Below are 16,832 nucleotides of genomic sequence, written 5' to 3'. Positions count from 1 at the left end.
CTGGCAGGTCTTTAGGTCTTTGGGGACACTTTCTTGAAGAGGATTGTGGGTCCCTGGCCCCTTCCTCTCTTTTGTTTTCTGTTCTCCCTCCATGACGTGCTGCCTCACCATAGGCTCAAATCCATGGGGTCAACTGATTATTAACTGGAGCCTTCAATACTAAGCAATAATCATCTTTCTCTAAGTTGATTGTCTCAGATATTTTGTTATAGTGACAGAAATCTAATACAACATTTATTTTTTCTTTGGGCTTACTTTAACTCATTAGTTGACTGATGTCAGTTTGTTGAAAACTAATGTCTTTTTTTTAGATGATGGTAAATCCATTTCTACTATTCCATCTTAACAAAAAGTGGACATGAAGTCTTGATGAGTTTAATCGGTTATTTTCTAAAATCCATCCTCAGGTATCAGTGTTCAAAATCAAGATTTCATTTCTTCACTTGCATTTTGTTTCGACTAGGTGCCATCTTTGTCTAGAGTTTTGTTCCACTTACCTTTCTTCCAGTAGCAACTAGAGTAAAAAAACTAAAATGTAATCTGACCATTTTCATCCACTTAAAATATCTTCACTTAAAATGGTTCCCACTGCCTATAGGATAAGACTTAATTTTCTTAACATAGAATATAAATTTTTCAAGATTTAACCCTCTGCAGAACTTGCTAGGCTTTTCTGATACTGAACTTTAAGTCCCAACAACAATGATTTGTCCTACTTTTCACTCTCAGTGTGTTTCTTACCTCTATGCTTTTGCATGTTATTATCTGCATATACTGCTTTCTCCTCATCTTCCCTGGACAATTTATCATCCTTAAATTTTCATCTTAGGTGTTATCTTCATTAGGAAGAATCCCTTCTCAGTTTGGGCCAGAAGCTCTCTAACATTTGTGTACATATTTAATACCGTTACACAATAATTAGGTTCATGTGTCTACCAATCTCTTCCACTCTACCACCATTTATCTTTGAAGATAAATTCTGAGTTTTAATCAACTTTGTAAATGGAATGACAGATAGTACTTGGCACATACTAGCTGCTTAATTCATACAGAACTAAAGAATGATTTCAACTGTGTATATTCTGCCTTTTTATTTTCATCTGAGGAACTAGTACTTTTTTATATGCTTCTTTAGTATTTATCACAATATTAAGCTTGTTGCTTCTTAAATAAATAAGAGAATAAGCATTTTTTACTGTGACCCTAATATTTTTCTTTGGATATTACACTAATTTCTTCTTTAAGCCTGAGATTTGGCTAAGATCTTCTTAAGCTTTGATAGCAATTTGATAATAAATTTCTAATCTTTTATAGTATTTTTACATTTTTTCCTGAAAGACAATGGTAACAGAGCTTAAGTATCACATACAAGTCAAATGCAATTGATTTCAGCAAAATTGGAATAAAATTGGTAATGCTTCTGTTCAAAAAATAAAAAATCAGTATCATTATATAAAATCAAGTCACCTGTTGATCCGTAGTATATTCTGTAGTAAAGTCATGACTATAGATCCTATTTGAACATTGTCAGTCTGCAGTAAGTGTAAGAAATGGTCACTTTGTAATACTAAAAGAAGAAAAGAAAGAAAGATTAAAGTAGATTCTGTAATACCACAAGTGGAATTTTGCCTTTTTAAAATATAATCAAAGCATGACCATTTTTGCTGAATTTCTTGGCTTTTTGTACTCTACAATAAAGATTTTAAGATCTAGGCAGATGTATTTAAACAGTTATAGGCATTCTATTTTCATGAAAGGTTATACTCAAGATAACTTCTATAAATAATAATGAATTTATTATTACCTCTCTTTAAAGTGAACATAAAATAATATATTCCAAATTTGAAGACCTTTTCTAGCAATGAATTAATTTAAATACTGAGGAGAAATTATGAAGACTTGGTATAATATGCTTACGCAAGTTGCTTAACCTCTTAGAAACTCCATTTCTTCATCTGTAAAACTAGAAATAAGTAGCTTTCACAAAGGCTAATACAAATGTCCTAGAAAAGGGTATATTCCCAGTAAATGTCATTATCTATCTATTTATCCCTTCTTCAAAGCTGAGCAGAAAAGTAAAATAAAATCAGGTATGTTGGCAAGCTGGCTCTGTGGGGCACTATGTTAGCTTCTTTCAAATAATGTGACTCTTTCCCTTTTTTCTCTTCTGAAGGAACAGATTTGATTTCTTTCCCATATTAATTCCTGTTTTTTGACTCTATTTATATAGTCCACCAGTTTTCCAAATGTTTAACAACTTAAAAATAATTCTACTATTATTAAATGTTTCTATTGCTTTTTATGTTTTGTTAGTTTAGTTAAAACATTCTTTGTAGCTAGAATAAGCATATTTTCCATTTTTATTTACTTAAATGTTTATTAATAACTCTGAAATTAACTTTGAATTAACTAAAATCACATAGTACCTATTATGTATACAATTTTTTCCCCCACTGGAAAAATTTAGCTAAAATAACTCACCAAACAGTGATTCCATTTTGATTTTATGCCAGTTAGCTTAAAATAAATTATTGTATAATTTATTTTTAGAGTTCCTATTCTGTTTTTCAATAGTCAGAAAACTATTTGGTAGAATAAGTCCTACCTTACTGCCACTACTGCTCCAAACAAAAGCTGACGCTGTACCCATTTATTTACTTATTTCAACTTTTTACAATGAAAGTTTCAAACATACATAAAAGCACATAAGAGATTATAATGAATACCCACAAACCAGTCAATCAGCTTTAACAATGATCAACTCGTGGTGAAACTTATTTTACCTACTCCCTCATCTAAGACATCAAATTATTTTATCCATAAATATTTCAATATAAATTGCCAAAAGACATTAATTACTAAGCAATAAAACATAATAACTATCTCTTAATTTCATCAAATAGCCAGTCAAGTGTATCAAGTTCTAACTGCTTTTGAATTTTTAAAATTTATTCAATGTTCAAATGATATGCATAAATTGTGATTGGCTATCTTTGAAATTCCTTTTAACCTATAGATTCTTCTTTCTTATTTCCCTTGCAATTTATTTGTTGAATAAACTGTGTCAATTCTCAGTCTAGTTTTCTTTCAACTTCTCAGTTCAGTTTTCTTAATACATTCCAGAGGTATAATTTATTTCTCTGATGTTTTGAATATGAATAGTTGGCATTAGAGGATTGAAATGACCCAGGATAGAATTTCTGGCACATACAGTTTATCTATGACGCTATAATACATTAGGAGGCACCTAATGACAACCATGGCTAAATAATCTCCAAATCTGTTAAATCACTAAGGGCTGCAAAATGGGTGCTGTGCTATCATATATTTTCACTTATTACTTTGAACACTTTTAGACAAGACTGGGCATGTTCAGGGGTGGAATGGCCATAGTCTGGAATACTTTTACAAAGAGAAATTTTTCTTTATCTATATGTAAGATAATTATAAAAAATAAGTTCCCTAGCAGACATTATGGTGATTTTTAAAAAAGTCTTGCTAATGAATTTGATGTGTTTCAATCAATTATAGTTATTATCTTTATGACTGTTCAAATTTCCTTATTTGGCCAGTAAAAGGCACCTTAGATTGGCTCTTGACTTCTTTTCACAGAATTCTAATAGATTTTGATTGCTTCCTTTCCACTTGGTATTTTAGAGCCTTTTGGGTTTTATCTTTGTGTAATTCCTACCCCAGACCTATAGTCAGCCATTTCTCCAAGAGATTTTTCCATTTAGAATGAAAAGGTTGTCAGAAACCTCATTTTCAATGTACTAATTTGTTTTTTTTGCATATGAATTTACAATCATTTAATCTAGTTCCAAACGTAGTTTCAAAATGGAATATGGCATATTTCAAGTACTCTCTCAATTTTTACTAGATCTTTATAACCAAAGTCCTAAATACTTTATGTTTTTGGTTAAATAAAGTTCTTTAAATTGGGAACTTATAATGATATTTGTCCATACCAGGAAATAATGCTAAACAATTATTTATGCATGTTACTTAGCTATGTACATATAACTATCCAAAGTATAAAACATTATTAAAGTAGATGCCTTTGGGAAATAGAATGGGATTATGTTTTTCTTCACAATACTTATAGAACTATATGACTCAATGTCTATTATATTCTGAAGGAAAAAAGCTGAATTAAAAGAAGATTTCAGTTTAAGTATTATTTCCTAAAACAAAACAAAATAATGAAAAACAATGTTCTTATGGTGTCGCATTTATGTTAAATGAAATTTTTCAAGAATAAGAACTGTGCTATAATTATCACCAAGAAATATTTTCTTAATCTTAAAAACAACATAAAATTAACCCATATTTATATTTCTCAATGTAAGCAGAAAAATATGACTTTTAAGTTCAGTAAAATGTCATTATATAAGTTTATTCTCACTTAGGATATGAGTTAAATCATATCTACTATGTACATAGGAATTTGTCTTATAGCATATCTAAAACAGTAACAGTAATCTTTAAAACAAATTATTTTTCCAAGATTAAACTTCTATTAATTCTTATGTCAGATTTGCTAAAGACAAAAAAGCTAAGGAGAAAGTTGTATTTTAGCAATATTACCTTGAGTATAATATTCACAATGTCAATGTGGACTATTTAAAGCTGGAATATCCAAATGACTTTTTAATTATGGGATTATTTCAACATGATGTCACTTCACTATGGTTATCTGTATAGTATACAAGGCGTTTATTTTTAGAAAAGATCAAACTGTTAGCAATTAACTCTACAATTATTGTCAGTTACATTAAAATCTTTTCTCTTACCATTCTGTATGAGTTGAACATGGCCACCTAATAGCCAGAACAGAGAATCAGTCACAATTTGGAAAAAGTGCAATATTTCATCTTTTTCTTCACCCTTTACACAAAAGACAAACCCAATTGACATTTCTGTAATTACTTTCACAAAAAAAAAAAAAAAAAAAAAAAAAGACTTCTTTGGGGTGTTAGAAGACTCAGTTTCTGGATCTAAGAACTACATGGTTTTGTAGTCCTTTTAGTTTCTTAACTGTAAAACTTGTGCTTATAGTATGTTAATACTTACTCTACCTTCTATAAATGGCTGTTATCCAGATAAAATAAGTAGTACAAAAGTACAAGTTGATACAGTAGCATTTTTCAACACTTGAAAAATGTGAAAAATGTGTGTGAATTTTGTGTGAAGTTTTTAAAATACCTTTGCACAGGCTTTAGCCCAAATATATTGACTCTCATTCTCTAAAGACAAAGTCTGGACATCTGTATCTTTTATAGTTAGGTAGAAGAGTTGGTGGTTATGTGGCCAGGTTTGAAAACCACCTCGATATGCAAATGTAGGTGTCAGTATATAATGCTTTTTTTAATAGTACTTTTCAGTTCTAGTTTTAATGAGGGCAGAGATCAAGCCATTTAGCTCCCTATTATAACTCAATGTTCTGAAACATAGTAAATGTTCAATCAATATTTATTCAATAAACAAATGATGATTTTTTTGTTTTTGTTTTTCCTTTCTGGAAAGTAAGGTGAAATATTAGTTTAATTAAGTGTTTTACAGTGGAAAATAAGAAACACTGATTCCACTGGAAATTTCTGTCATTTACTGGCCATGTAACTTTTTTTTTTTTTTTTTTTGTAGTACTGGGGATTAACCCCAGAGCCTCATACAGTGGATATTCCTTAAATCCCTGCAGTCAGAATGCATTGGAATTGTTTTCCCCATCCCCCCATGGATTCTTTACTACTGAGCTACAGGTTGGCTTTGAACTTGTGATCTTCCTGCCTCAGCGCCCCAATTAGCTGGGATTAACAGGTGTGTGCTACCATGGCTTGGCTACCTAACTTTAAAGAAACACATTCTGAATGTTCTGTAGCAAAAAAGTGAGGACAAGAATAAAAATTTATGATAGCTATGATTATTCTCTGTAATAATGCTAAGTATTTTCTTCCCATTATTCTAGGACAAAGTTAAGTGCTCAGTAAACAGGCATGTGTTAACAAACAACAAACCTACCTTCTTAAAAAAACACTAAAACAAAAGAAATGTTATATTAGATCTAAGAATCACTTTGGTTCCATAAACTGCCTTTGCCATTTTCACCCAAAGATACATCAGAAAAGGCACGGTAATTCTCAAGTGTTGTCAGTCACGAAGGGTAGTACAGCTACATTTCTAGACCACTCACTCTGGATGCTAAATTCTCATTAGAAATAATTAATGTGTACTTAGAATTTTAAAAATCTAACAACTGGAAAAAGTAGACACCCTTTCACACTGTTTCAAACCTAAGTTTACTAATTAATCATAACTTTTAAAATTCTAAATAATTAAAATAACATAAAACAAAAAACTCAGTTCCTCAACAAAGGTATATTACATGCTGAATTAGTAGAGGGTTCATGGCTACTATATTGGACCGTGCAGAAATAGACCATGAAGCCATAAAAATAGATATTGCCACTTAAATTTTTAAAATTGCAGGCAAAGCACCTAAAAAATCATATCTTTAAGGTGACAAATATATGAAAAAATTAAATATGGCTTTCTTAAGATTTTGTGATTTTTCTCTACCTATCCAGCACATGGAGCCACAGTTTCTCACTTTGCACAAATAAACCACATCTATCTCAGACATCTCTAAGGCTCTGGAGATGGTTACTGGATATTAACTCTAAATTGTCTCTCTAAGAAAGCTCATTCTCTATTACTCTCTTCTTCCAAGTTTTAACTAGCACTCATCTATGAGGCTTTCTCAAAATACAGATGTAGTACTGACATGTCCTTTATATCAAACCTTGATTCCATATATTTAACTTGGACATATCCACTTGAAAATTCAACTGACTTCAAAGCAATTATGTTGTTTTTTTCATGAAGTTTCTAGTTTCCTAATTCTGTTAAACATCTATGAGGCCTTAAACCCTTGAGGTCAGCTTAATTTAGCTCTACAATGATATACACTATCCATTTAAAACCACTGTCTGATATTTTATCTTTTATATTCTTTCAATGTTTCTTTCATAATATCTCATTTAATTCTCTTTGTCCAAAGAATCAAGGCATTATTACCTTAGCTCTAACTTACTGAAATAATCTAGAAATGTTTTCTTATTAGCACACTCATGCCTTCTAAAAAGCCTTTTCTAATATTTGTACATTCAAGTTCAAACTCTTCTCTCTGAAATCCTATGCCCTTTGCAATCTTGTCCAACCTTACTTTACTTTTAAACCTTATGGAAAGATTGCAGTAATAAATTTAAGTCTGGTAAGTATCTGAACAGGAATTAAAATATGCCATACTTACTTATTTTTTTCTTTTTTGGTCTTGTCCCTTTCCCCTGCCTCATACTTTCAAAACTTATCCATTCTTTTGAGATATATTGATCAAGTACCACTGGTTCCTCAAGCTTTTTTCCAAACATTCTTGTTCACATTTGTTATTCCTTCTCTTTCTCTTTATAAATTTTACTTTTCTATTAGTTATAGGCCAGATAATATTTTAGGTGTTACATTCTCTAACAACTAAAATTTACTGTTGTAGAATGAAAGCACCCATGGATAATATATAAACAAATAGATGGAGTTGTGTTCCAATAGTTTATTTTACAAAAACAGAGTGGATTTGTCTTACAGACCATAATTTGCTAACCAACCTTTTGTTGATCAAAATGACAAATTATGGAAAAAAATGTAAAAAGCAATTATCTGAAGATCCTAAAGAATAGACAAAACCATGTAGATGCAACCCTGAAAGAAAATGTATTGGCTGAGATACAAATTTATCTTGTGTGATGGTTAATTTTATGTTTCAACTTCACTGGGTCATGGGGGTGCCCAGATATTGCACCAAACACTATTCTGGGTATGTCTACAAGAGTATTTTTGGATAGGTTTAATATTAATATTTAATGTTTTAGATTGAGTAAAGACAATTATTTTGCCTAATATTGGTGGGCTTCATCCAATCAGTTCAGAGCCTGAAAAGAACAAAAAAGCTGATTCTCCTTCAAACAACAGGAAATTCCTCTTGCCTGGCAGCCTTTGAGCTGGCCAGACTCAAAGTGAAACACCGTTTTTTTCCTGAGTCTTGAGCCTGTTGGCCTTTAGACTGGTACTATGCCATCAGCTCTACTGGTTCTCAGTCTTTTAGACTAAGACTGGAACTATGCCACCACCCAATTGTAGATCCTGGGACTTGTCAGCTTCCCCAGTTGCCAATTCCCACTGCCCCTGCTTCCCCACCCTCCAGGAAGAGAGGGAAGGAGGTTGGGAGGACAGAGAGAGAAAGAGAGTTAGTTCCTTTTGGTTCTGTTTTTCAGGAGATCCCTAATACTTCTGGCTTTTCTGTCGAGAGTACTTGCCAGTGTTTGAGTAACACAGGGAAATGACCTCTAACAAATCACAAGGAAAGGAGTTCAAACAAGAAGCTATAATCTAACAATGCCATTTTTCACAGAACCAAAAAAAAAAAAAATCTTAAAATTCACATGGAACTACACACACACACACACACACACACACACAAACAACCTCAAATAACCAAAGGAATCATGAGTAAAAATGAACAAAACTCACCTCAAAATATATAAGATTACAGTAACCAAAGCAGCAGGGAATAGGTATAATAGACCAATAAAACAGAATAAGTATCCCAGAATAAATCCATACTCAACTGATTTAAAACAAAGGTGTCACATACTGGAGATAAATGGTGCTGGGAAAACTGAATATCTACATGCAGAAGAATTGCAACTACTGCAACTCATCATATACAAAATTATCTTGAAATGAATATAAAAGACAAATGTTAACTTCTGAAACTGAAACTACTAGAAGACAATATGGGGGAAAAGCTTTAGGACACAGGAATGGGCAAACATTCTTTGACTAAGGCTCTAAAAGCATAGGAATTACAAGCAAAAACTGACAAACAGGATTACATAAAACTAAAAATGGGATAAAATATTTGCAAACTATATATCTGATAAGGGGTTAAGAATATATAAGGAACTTGAACTTCTTAATGGCAAACAAAACAAAACAAAACCAACCAACCAACCAAACAAAAACTGATTATAAAATGAGCACTAGACTAAAAGGACATTTCTTAAAAGAAGATACCCAAGTGGCCAACATGAAATATATGAAATAATGCTCAACATCACTAATCATCAGGGAAATGTAATCAAAACCACAATGACTTTTCACCTGGCTCTAGTTAGAATGACTATTATCCAAAAGATTTAAAGTGTTGGCAAGAATGTGGTAAAAAGGGAACCCTTAAACATTGTGGGTGGGAATGTAAATTAGTACAACCATTATGGGAAAGAGTATGGAGGTTCTTCAAAAAATCAAAAATACAACTAACATATGATCCAATAATCCCACTAATAGGTGTATATATATATACAAAGGAAATGAAATCAAGAAGCCAAACAGAAATCAGTATTCCCATAATTCACTGCAGCACTATTCATGAGTCTATTAACTGTTGAATGAATGAGTAACTTGGTGCAATGAGCATGAAGTAACCCCAGCAACTTGGGAGGCTATGGGAGGAGAAGCACAAGTTTAAAGCCAAGCCTCACCAACTTAGCATGACTTTGTCTCAACAAATAAACCAACAAAACAAAAAAGGGCTGGGATGTAGTTCAAAGATAAGGTGCCTGTGATTCAATCCCCAGTACCAAGAAACAAAGACAAAAAACCTGATGAATGAATATAAAAATGTGGCCCATATATATAAGGGAATACTATTTGGTCATAAAGGATAAAATTCTATCACTTGTAACAATATGAATAGAAGTCAATTTCATCATGTTAGACGAAGTAAGCCTGGCACAGAAAGACAAACACCACATGATCTTAACTTATATGGAATCTTGCTCAAATGTGGGATCTTAACAAACAAACAAACAAAACCTCAGAGAAGATGAGTAGAATAGTGGTTGCTAGAATCTGGGAAGAGTAGGGAGAGGGGAGAAATGGGAAAAAGTTGTTGTATTTAGATAAGAGAAATAAGTTCTAGTGTTCTATGGCACAATATGGTGATTATAGGTAATGATAATGTCCTATGCATGCAAAAAGTTGTAAGACTGAATTTTGAATGTTTTCACTGTAAAGAAATAGTGTGGGGTTGGGGTTGTGGCTCAGTGGTAGAGTGCTCACCTAGCACGCATAAGGCACTGAGTTTGATCCTCAGCACCTCATAAATATCAAATAAATATATTGTGTCCACCTAAAACTAAAAAATAAGTATTAAAAAAATAATGAATGTTTTGAGTAGTTAAATATGAATACTCTGATTTAAATACTATGCAATGAATATGTGTAATAAAACATCACAGGCACCTCATAAATATGTAAATTTTTATATGTCAATTAAAAAAACAAAAACAACTACAGTCTAAATAGGCTGAAGAATCAGAAGTTGGAGTTTGGGGCTGCCAGAATAACTCTGAAGGAAGTAAGCCACAAAGCAAGGAGTTCTAAAATCTATTTATACGTTTCCAATAAATTCTTGATTTCTATAATGTGCATGAAGAGACTCCAAGGAGTTCCGGGGAAGTTTGAAAGAAATTAGCAGCAATTTCATCATCCACCCAGTGTTAGGCACAAAAAATTTGGAGTTTCAGTTCTTCCTAGACAATCTGAATTAACAACTTTTAAACTAAAGGACCACATTTAAGAAGTAAGAATTATTAATCAGGACTAATGGCAATACTCTAACTACAAAACTAGAGTAAATGTATCCTGAGAAAAGCTAAAGCCAATGCTCTATAAACTCAACCAATCTGCCAGAATTTAGTTGCTCTTAATAATTTTCACAGGAAAACAGCATTTCAAGAATGTATCAGTCATAGTGCCCATTATAAAACAAAAAATTAGACATGAGAAGCAGAAAAATTTGAACCAGTGTAAAGAGAAAATATAGTTAATAGAAAGACTCTCAAATGAACTTGATTTGTAAATAAGAACTTATTATAATAAATATGGTAAAGAATCTTTAAGAAAATATGGGAGTAATAGGTGAAGAAACAGAGAATCTCATCCATTATGAAAACTCTAAAACAGAAAAATAGAAATCACAGAACTAAACAATATAATACATGAAATAAAAAATTCACTAGACAGGAATATCATCAGATTAGACATCTCAGAAGAAAGGGCTCAGTGAACTGCATCAGAAATGATCCAAACTGAAGTAAACAATAATAACAAGATGAATAGACCCTTAGCAATCTGGAATATCCAAATGAAAAAAATGAGAATGGGGCAGGAAAAAAACTATTTGAAAAAACAGTGGCAATTTTCTTAATGTGAATAAATACATAAACTCAAATATATAAAGTTCAGTAAGCCCCAAGCAAGATAAATATAAAGAAATCCACACTAATGTTCATCAAAGAAAAACTGCTGAAAACCAAAGAAAATAGGAATGTCTGAAAAGCAGCCACAAATAAAAAGGCTATATTATATAAAGGGGAATGAAAATAAACAAAGGCTAAATTTATAACAGAAATAAGAGATAGTAAAAGACAATGTTAAAAAATCTTTGAAGTGCAAAAAGGAAAAAAACAAACCAATATGAAGCATATAGAGGGCTATAAAACAACTCTGAAAATAATTCAAGGAATTAAAATGATATAATGTTATCTGACCACAATAAAATTTATATTTAAAATTGGTACCAGTAAAGTATCCAGAAAGTCTTCAAATATTTGGAATTGGGCAATATACTTCTAAATACATGGATCAAAGAAGAGTTCATGTAGCATCTAGCACAATGTACAAAAGAAATACTTATTAAACTGAAAATATCTCATTTCTTGATTAGAGATGTGAAAGATCATTTTTATTATTCTTCACCATTGTAGCTACTGAGAAAAGTTCTAGGCCTAGAGAACAAACTTTTTTCCATATACAGAGTGGAATAACAAGATAATTGAAGTAGAAAGTATGTTTTAGGAAGATGTTATGGACATAAGTGACTATGGGTGAAGCACAAAATTGAGTAGTAAGGCAGATTCTTTGAAAAAAATACAGTCTGCTTTAGTTAGCATATAAAAAAAGTCAATTTTTTTATATGCTAACTTTTTTATTGTGATTTTTAGAATGTTAAATCTTCTATACTAAATGTACTTTCAGTCAAATATTGCACATTTGAAAAATAAAATAGGACATATTCTCAGGAATTAAAATGAATTGGCTATAAACACAAAACACTTAAACACACACCTTAGCTGCATTGATGAAACATGTTTGTAATCGTCTCCCCAAAATTAGAAAATTTTCTGCTGCTGATGGAAGTAATTCCTTGTAAAATTCCTCTGCATCTTCTCCTGGATCTAAGCCTACACAGCAATGGCTTAAAGAAGAATGTAAATTATTTGTGTTAATCATAAACATCAGCTGAATGCTCTAACTTTTTTAGACATTGTACATTAATGAATATCCTGCTTTTGTTGCCAAGTCAATAAAAAACTTGTTGTAAAACTAGTCTAATAACTTTCTATAAAAAGCATAGTGTAGTATGGATCTTGTTTGTATTTAGGTCCAGGATTCATAGATCTTAAAAAAGAACATGTCAGCCATTCAGGAAATCAATAAAAAGACATGAGCTGAGTTTTCATTGAACTGGGCTCAATCACTCTAAAAGTCATAAAATACCTTAATTCATGAATAAAATTTCTGTTAAGTGAAGCATTTCAGACATCCAACAGCTGAAAAATACCATACTCAGGATGGGATTAATTTTTGAGGGACAGATAAGGAAATAAAATACTCTTTTACATCAGTTCTGCTTTCCAACAGATCAACTTCTCTAAGACCTGAAAATTATCTGCATGCATATTTCTTATATTAGAAGGAAAAACAAGCAAAACCCCAACTCTAGGAGGAACACTTTACAATATACATTAGAGGACAAAAAGTCATTTAGAAGAAATGAATCTTTAATGCCAAATGTCTTTTCTGATATAAGGAGAACAACTAAGAACAGAGCAAGGAGGAAGAGCATGAGACGACGATTACCATTAAACAGGGATGAGAGGTGGGAGGGAAAGGGAGAGAGAAGGGAAATTGCATGGAAATGGAAGGAGACCCTCATTGTTATACAAAATTACATATAAGAGGAAGTGAGGGGAAAGGGGAAAAAAATAAGGGGGAAAAATGAATTACAGTAGATGGGGTAGAGAGAGAAGATGGGAGGGGAGGGGGGGATAGTAGAGGATAGAAAAGGCAACAGAATACAACAGACACTAGTATGGCAATATGTAAAATAGTGGATGTGTAACCGATGTGATTCTGCAATCTGTATACAGGGTAAAAATGGGAGTTCATAACCCACTTGTATCAAATGTATGAAATATGATATGTCAAGAACTATGTAATGTTTTGAACAACCAATAATAAAAATTAAAAAAAAAAAAGAAATGAATCTTCTTCAATCTTCACATAAAAGCCACTCTTTGGATATAAATTCAACACTCAGAAGTCAAAAAAGTACCTATGGAGTAGACTAATACCAAAGAGTCCCCAAATCAAGGGTTGTAGGCTAATGAGTGAGTACTACTGTTTGAGTCTTTCCAACAAAATGTACAATAACAAGCAATAAAAACTACATATTGAGCCCACTATACACCAAACTGGCAAATGTTCATATACTGCAACAGTTTTTATTTTCCCTTTAGTTTAATTACTTAAGAGTATACACTTTTAATAGAGAGCATTAGTAAATATAATTATGCTCAGTCAGTACTGTCATGAGCTAGCATATTTTATCAAAACATAAAGTAATTAAAGATTACTTAAGAAAATCATTAAACTCAAAAACTAAAGAATAAGAGAGTATTGTATACATTTATTAAAATTTTCAACTGTATAGTTTGAATTTGGCCTTTATCTAAATAAATACTTTATCTAATAAAGTAAGCAGTTTAGAAAGTTAGGCTCCAAAATAAATACAAAGTGAAATGAATAGTTTTTATATCTGTTCTCCTATACTACTCTGCTCAAGCACTTTCATTTTAGCACCAATTTCATTCTACTTGTGACATACATTTACATGACTGCCACCCAATCTCTATTTTAAGTTTCTCAAGTACAGATGTAGGTTCTTAATTTCTTCATTTCTTCAAATATTCCTGAGTCAGTAAAGAGCAGATCAGCCACTTGTGATTTAGGAATAAGCATAGTAAATGATCATCATTTATTGAAGTTTAGCAGGGAAGTTTTAGAAAATTCCAAATAGAGTAAGTAAATAATAGTCTAAAAGTATAATTAAAAACCTATCACAGGATATTCCAATTCCTATAAGGAAAATAAATAAAATAGAAGTAAATGTTGTAAATCACAATAAAAATACTAAATTCCTTAAGAACAAGCTGACTTATTGATTCATTTTACCTTAATATCTGTGTAAGCTGGGAAATTGTAGTCCACCCACCCTGGATTCGAGAACAATCCTGACCGAGGACCAGAAGGCAATATTGAATGAGGTCATAACAGTATATATCTTGTTTGATTTTCTTCAATTCTGAGCTTCCTAAAGGTGTGTTGTTTATTATTTCTAAGGAAAAAGAAAATAAGATATACTTATTTTTGCTCAGTACATCCAAAGGCTACTTATATTTTTATATGTTGAACAATACTAAAAATATAAAGGAAAAAAATCATTGCCATATCATAGTGTTAAGGTTTCTCTGCACAATTCAAAACTGAACCAATGATAGAATTGATTTTATTTAAAAATCATAAAGTCTTTTTCTTACCTTTTAACTTCAACAATATAACAGGGACATTCTGTTCAGGACTTTTTGCAACCTCAGCAGCTAGAGATAAGATCCTTGGGTCTGTACCTGTTGGCTTCATTTCACATATCACCTGTATTTTAACAGAATCAGAAAATAAAGGTCAAAAAGCCATAAAATATTTATTGCCTAAATAATGTATGAAATTTAAGATCAATATGAATAAAAAGTTTTTCTTGCCTTGTTTTAGAAATGCAGGGTTTTTTTTCATTTCTTCCTTTATAGGAAATTAGTTTTTCTAATTAATGTACATATAAAAGAGTTCTACATCCTTATACCTTACATGTAACATTTATAATAGGTATTGGTATTGCATTCTCACTGTGCTAGGAGCTTTACATTCCCTCTCTCCGATATGTACAATTCTAGAGTAGAATTTACACATGAAAAACTGAGTGTTGCGGTAAAAATTCATATAGCAGACTTAATAAGGCTACTGTTTTAAAGGTCTGCTTACAAGGTCATTCCTTGGCTGGCATCTTGAATGTGGGTATTAGAAGGGTTTCTACTATTCTGTGAAAAGAGTAGTTCACTGTTCCTAAAAACAATGTTGTTTATGCTGAACACCTGATTTCTTTGGAGTTCTGGAATTCTGATATATGCTAGCAGAAAGGTATCTACATGACTTCATTTTCCAATACTTAATAAAAAAAAAAAGAGGTTTATTTAGCTCACAATTCTGGAAGTCCCAGGGCATGCTACATATCGGCTTGGCTGTGGTGATTTCCTCCATCCCATCACTGTGGCTGTGTCACACCACAGATGTTTAACATGACATGAGTTAAACATCACACTAAGATTCAGAAATGTGTAATTATAAGAAAACCAAAACTTATTTCTAGAGTATAGTGAATAAAATCAATTCTCCTAAAAATTTTAGAAGTTCACATCTCAAATTGTTACTAAAATTTGTTTATATAAAACTTTTTAAGTATTTGAAGTTCAACATAAGTCATCATTTAATAAAAAGTATCTCTCTTTTTTTTTTCATGTATTGGGGATTAAACCCAGGGGCACTTTAACACCTTTTATTTTGTAATATTGAGATGGGTATAATTAAATTGCTTAGGACCTTGTTAAATTGCTGAGGTTGGCCTTGAAATTGCAATCCTCCTGCCTCAGCTTCACATCTCTGTATTGCTGAGATACAGGCATGCAGCACCATACCTAGCTTTCCCTTACTTTTAATAAAAATTAACATATTTAAGTATTTACTATGAGATAAGCACTCTGCTAAGTACTTTTAAATGAATTATCTTATTTAATTTTCACAATGGGACTCTGAGATAGACCTTGTAATCATTTCCATTTTATAAATAAGAAAGTAAAACTTGAAAGTTTTAAAACTTATCATGGTTTCATCAATATATGGTGGCATTAGACATATCAGATTAGTCTGACTGCAAAACCTTTGGTTTTAATTACAATGTTCATTGTATTCTCTCCCTTGTAAAAGAGTAAAAATCACAAAATATATTCCTGAATAACCTACTTCTAGCTCACTTTTTTAGCTAGTATTCAGAACTGGCACTACAGTCTATCCTTTATTTCAAAAAGTTGACCATAATATAGGCATCAAAATCATCCCTCGTTAGGAAAAATATAAATCATTAAAATATTTTACTGAATTTCATATCCAAATGGTATACTCTTTTAATTTGCATTTCTTTGAATATTAGGGAGGTCAGGCATATTTTATTTCACTGGTCATTTTTTTCTTTTATACATTTTCTATTCATATCCCTTAACCATTTTTTATTGGCTTGTCTTATTCTTCAATAGAAGCTTTTCATATATGGATATGCGGCTTTTGCAAATATTTTTTAAAGAATATGCATTATGCTATCCTTCCTTTATAAGAGTGCATCAAAAAACATTTAAGTGCGCTAACTGGATGTCATTTAGGCTGTATATTATTAGAAGCAACAAAGCAATGAATATCAATGTGTGAGTCTTTATGAAATCATGCTAGTATTCCCATAGGACAAATTCCCTATGATGGTGATGACTGAATCG

The 16,832-nt window shown here is 31.6% G+C and overlaps 1 protein-coding gene across 4 annotated transcripts in view; it reads right to left on the bottom strand.

The window, feature by feature from the left end:
* The window catches only part of Iqcb1 (IQ motif containing B1), a 49,436-nt gene that overhangs the window by 30,892 nt on the left and 1,712 nt on the right, over nt 1-16,832 (bottom strand). For 3 of the 4 annotated variants that reach the window (XM_005327651.5, XM_005327652.5, XM_013359697.4), the window contains exons 3-7: nt 14,778-14,889; nt 14,413-14,575; nt 12,244-12,373; nt 4,794-4,887; nt 1,468-1,567 (exon numbers count right to left, since the gene is read on the bottom strand). In XM_005327651.5, the coding sequence (XP_005327708.2) occupies nt 1,468-1,567; nt 4,794-4,887; nt 12,244-12,373; nt 14,413-14,575; nt 14,778-14,877 (587 nt within the window). In that variant the 5' untranslated portion in view covers nt 14,878-14,889. Of the gene's footprint in view, nt 1-1,467; nt 1,568-4,793; nt 4,888-12,243; nt 12,374-14,412; nt 14,576-14,777; nt 14,890-14,996; nt 15,610-16,832 lie in introns of all 4 variants that reach the window. The other variant, XM_078044137.1, reaches the window with a different exon arrangement.

This window comes from Ictidomys tridecemlineatus, chromosome 3 (genome assembly GCF_052094955.1).
Source record: "Ictidomys tridecemlineatus isolate mIctTri1 chromosome 3, mIctTri1.hap1, whole genome shotgun sequence".
NCBI lineage: Eukaryota > Metazoa > Chordata > Mammalia > Rodentia > Sciuridae > Ictidomys > Ictidomys tridecemlineatus.
This window is presented reverse-complemented; position numbering and strand designations above follow the sequence as displayed.